The sequence below is a fragment of the Fragaria vesca genome, linkage group LG6, assembly GCF_000184155.1.
Source record: "Fragaria vesca subsp. vesca linkage group LG6, FraVesHawaii_1.0, whole genome shotgun sequence".
Taxonomy (NCBI): Eukaryota; Viridiplantae; Streptophyta; class Magnoliopsida; order Rosales; family Rosaceae; genus Fragaria; species Fragaria vesca.
In genome coordinates, this window is record NC_020496.1 from 22,813,206 (window position 1) to 22,817,286 (window position 4,081).

The 4,081-nt window shown below is 37.4% G+C and overlaps 1 protein-coding gene across 1 annotated transcript in view; it reads right to left on the minus strand.

The window, feature by feature from the left end:
* Window positions 1-1,466, minus strand: part of LOC101311990 (phosphatidylinositol 4-phosphate 5-kinase 4-like) — a 3,633-nt gene extending 2,167 nt beyond the window's left edge. Inside the window, exon 1 of the mRNA XM_004305638.1 lies at window positions 262-1,466. Within this exon, the coding sequence (XP_004305686.1) occupies window positions 262-1,466 (1,205 nt within the window). The remainder of the gene's footprint in view (window positions 1-261) is intronic.
* Between the last annotated feature and the right edge of the window lie 2,615 nt (window positions 1,467-4,081).

The following is a 4,081-nucleotide window of genomic DNA, read 5'->3' on the forward strand; positions in this document are numbered from 1 at the left end:
GGAAAACTGGAATTCGGCGGACTCGCCGGGGATGGAAAGTGGTCGGGGAAGCTACTAGAGTCGGCTGAGGTGAAGGCGCGCCCTCGCCGACGGCGAACGGACGAAAATCCCACCGTAAAATGGTGCGGACGTCCGCACCTCAGAAAAGTTATATATATATATATATTATATATATGTATCAAAATATAATGCAAATGAACTCAATTGCACTAATAAATACAAAGTAGATAGGTTTTTACTCATTAAAACTTAATTAATTACCTAATTCCAAGCTGTAAATTGAGCATGAGTTCATAATTTTTGTGGCCTTTGCTGATGGTTTCCCCTTGCCTCCTACTTGTCTTGGATACCTTCATTTGGCCCCTTTCTTCAACAGTTAGACCAACAAGATCGCGATCGTGATCATCCAGTTGATCTGATCTACCAACAGTTGAAGCTGCTCTATCAGCAGCAGCAGCAGCCGGATCATCACCATCCCACATTTGCATCCTATCCAACGGTCTCTCCAGCCCTACACTTACCCTTCCATCCACTGACATCCTTCTCGGCTGTACCCCATTGCCCTTAGATGACCTCCAAACTGCAAGCTTTTTCTGTGATGGCAGAATCGAAACTTTCTCTCCTGGACAAATCTTACTATCTTTCAAATCAATATTATACACGTCTTGACGATTCCATTCGAGATTGGCATCTGAAGATGATTGAGATGGATAATAAGTACCGTTTTGCTCACTCGGATCCTTACTCCAATTCCCCACATAAAGACTCCCATCAGGCCATTTGAAATTCCCATTTCCTTTAGGCATGCCGTCTTCCCAAGTCCCATCATACCTATTCCCATTACTCCAAACAAATGTCCCTTTCCCGTATATCTCTCCATTCTTCCATTCTCCAATGTAATGATTCCCATTTTTCCACTGGTACTTGCCATGACCTTCTTGCAACCCTCTTCGCCATTCGCCTTCGTACCAATCTCCATTGAAATAACTCTTGGTACCATGGCCATGCTTCAAATTCATAACCCACTGTCCCTTATAGGTGTCACCATTAGCACCTGTGTATGTGCCATTGCCATCCATATAGCCGCTTTTAAACTCGCCTTCATAGGTAGCCCCAGAAGGCCAACTAAACCTGCCTTTCCCCATAGTTTTTCCTTTAAACCATTCTCCTACGTACATGCACCCGTCCGTCCACAAATACTTGCCTTGCCCGTGAGGAAAATTTTCGCACCATTGTCCGGTGTAGTATTCTCCATTCGCAAGTATCTTGTCTGCATTGTATATCATGTCCTCGGGGCCATAATCGCTATCGTCGCTACTGTGATCATCATGATCACTGTTGTCATGATCGTGATCGTGATCCACGGAAAGTCCAAATATACTATTTGCACGTTTTCTTGCAGCCTGCGTCTTCCGAACTGTGGCCTCCCATGCCTTGAAAACAGTACTAGTACTCTCTTTGCTCATTTGATCAAGCTAGCTATTGATCTGTATGCAGCAGCGACGTTTTGTTATATTAATTCTAGCTTTTTCACCTTTTCATGCCCCTCTGCCTATACGCTCTTCAAGATACAACAAAACAAGAACCTATCAAGAATATCATATGCCACGTAAAGCTTGTATATTCCAGAGATCGATTAGACCAATCAATCGAGTATTCCAGATAGATGAAGAAAATGAATCAGAAAATAAATCAACATGCTCGGCTTAATAAGCAATGGATCAAGTAACATGATGATCACAGAGCTAAGCAAGGTAGAGATTTTATCTTTTCGTATCAAAAAAAAAAGGTAGAGATTTTATCAAAAACATAGAAACTTTGATATGCTTGTTTTCGGGAAGAAATTAAGTGAAAAGAGAGATTGCAACAAATGAAGTGCCTTTATTTTCTGAGCCAAAATGATCACAAAGTTTCTGCCTCTATCATTCTTTTTTTTTTTTCCAAAATTTTGAGGTTTAATTTTGGTTTTTTGACAAGTGGTATACTTATTTCCATGGAATCAACAATAAAAACGGCCGGGGTTGTCGCATGCAACTCTCAATCCAATTGATTAAGGCAAGATCTCTAATTTCTATGGTCATCTTGCTTGCCATCAAATGCTTAAATATTTATATATGTTTAATCTTAATCTTATTAAAATTGATTATAGATGATTGCATAGTACGTACGACGAGTATGACTTAATTTGGCCCTGTGAATAATTTAATTTTTCTAAATCTTATAATTTTTACAGTGATTTGTGGTTAATTAATGCACGAGTGTTTGCAACTTATTTCTCTCAATTTGTTTGTTCCTCGTTTGTGGTTGAGAGAGAGAGAGAGTCTCGTTCATCTCCTAAAACCTCTAGAAACCAAACATTTAAAGAAGTACGTGGGTGGGGGTATTGGAGGGCAATCATTCTAATGCATACAGTATTAATTTATTATTTAATAACAAAGTTGATGAAATGACCAACAATTTTCTTTACAATTGGTTTCACCATAGGTTTATAAACTTTTTCTTTCTTATGCTTCCATGTGCTTGTGTTATATCAGTGGCGTAACCAGAAATTTAGATACAGTGAGACACAACAAATAATAATAGAAAAAATTATAACTAATTAAATATAATTTTTATAAAGTAATTACATTAGTGTATCGACGAGATTTCATATTTTTAAAGCGTCCCATAATAGTCTCATTGTGTATAATCATTTATAAACTCGTCGTAACCAAATCTTCACAATATTCATAGTAGAAAACACTATCTCTAAACTTTCAGTCATAACTGATAAATTCAATGTTAATTAATGTCAAAAGAAATCATAATAATCAAGGTTATATTTCTTTCCTGTGAAGTATCATACTTGGTTATATATAAATATTTTTAAATATTTTTTTATAAGATTTATGTTTTAGATGATGATATTCTGATATTAGGAGTGGAAAAAAAAAATAGCAAACCACATATACCCCTTCAAAAAGATTTGAAACACAAATACATTCATCTACATTTCCTTTAAATAAATAAGGACAATTTTTAACAAATAAAGACTTTTTTTTTTCTGTTTGACATGTGTCATGGTTTAATTTACCAAACTAACCTTATACAAATTAAATCAAATTAATTCAGACCCTACCATGTATTGTTTTAGCTGCTACTACACTTGCTGGAATGTTGCTGCTACTACACTTCCAATAAATACAGTAGGAGATTTTTAGTGTTCAACTAGTGTAGTAGCAGCTTCAATAACTGCAGTAGCAAGTTTTCAATGACTCAGCTAATGTAGTAGCATGTTTTGCTGGAAAGTTAGCTGCTACTACACTTCCAACAAATGTGGTAGAAAGGGTTCAGTGGTTCAGCTAGTGTAGTAGCAGCTTTAGTAAGTGCAATAAAAGGTTTTCAGTGGCTCAACAAATGTAGCAGCAGCTATTTTCAGTATGTGCAGTACTGGCTCAGCAAATGTAGTAGCAGGTTTTCAAGACGAGGCTGCTACTGTATTTTAGGACAAGGCTGCTACTATCGACTAGGATGAGGTTGCTACTATCGACTGCTACCACTCATCAGCCTATTTATCATTCAAACAAATATCTAGTAGTAGCAAATTTACCTTTCCAACATATCTAACAATAGCACCAATTTACCCTTCAAACAGATATGAACAAGATATGAACAATAGCAATAAATTACCCTCAAACATATCTCAACAGTAGCAGCAAATTTACCCTTCAAACAAATCTAAATAGTGGCAGCAATTACCCTTAACATATCTCAAAGTAGTAGCAAATCTACTCTTCATATAGATCTCAAAAGTAGCAACGATATTGCCTCTACAATAGATCTCTCTCTCTCTCCCTCTCTCTCCCTCTCTCTCTCAAAATTGTTAGCAGCAAAACCCTAACAAAATTGCCATCATTGAGGTCGCTGGCGGTGACCATCGCACCCCCGTCTTTGTCCCCGATGATGCTTTTACATTCATCGTTGACCGCTTTATCATCTACGTAAATTTGATCTATGATGTCAACTCCCTCCCCTCGCAACTTCATCAGTTTAAACTCAATTTTCTGAAGGTGGGTGTGGTTGTTGTGAGAGAGAGAGAGAG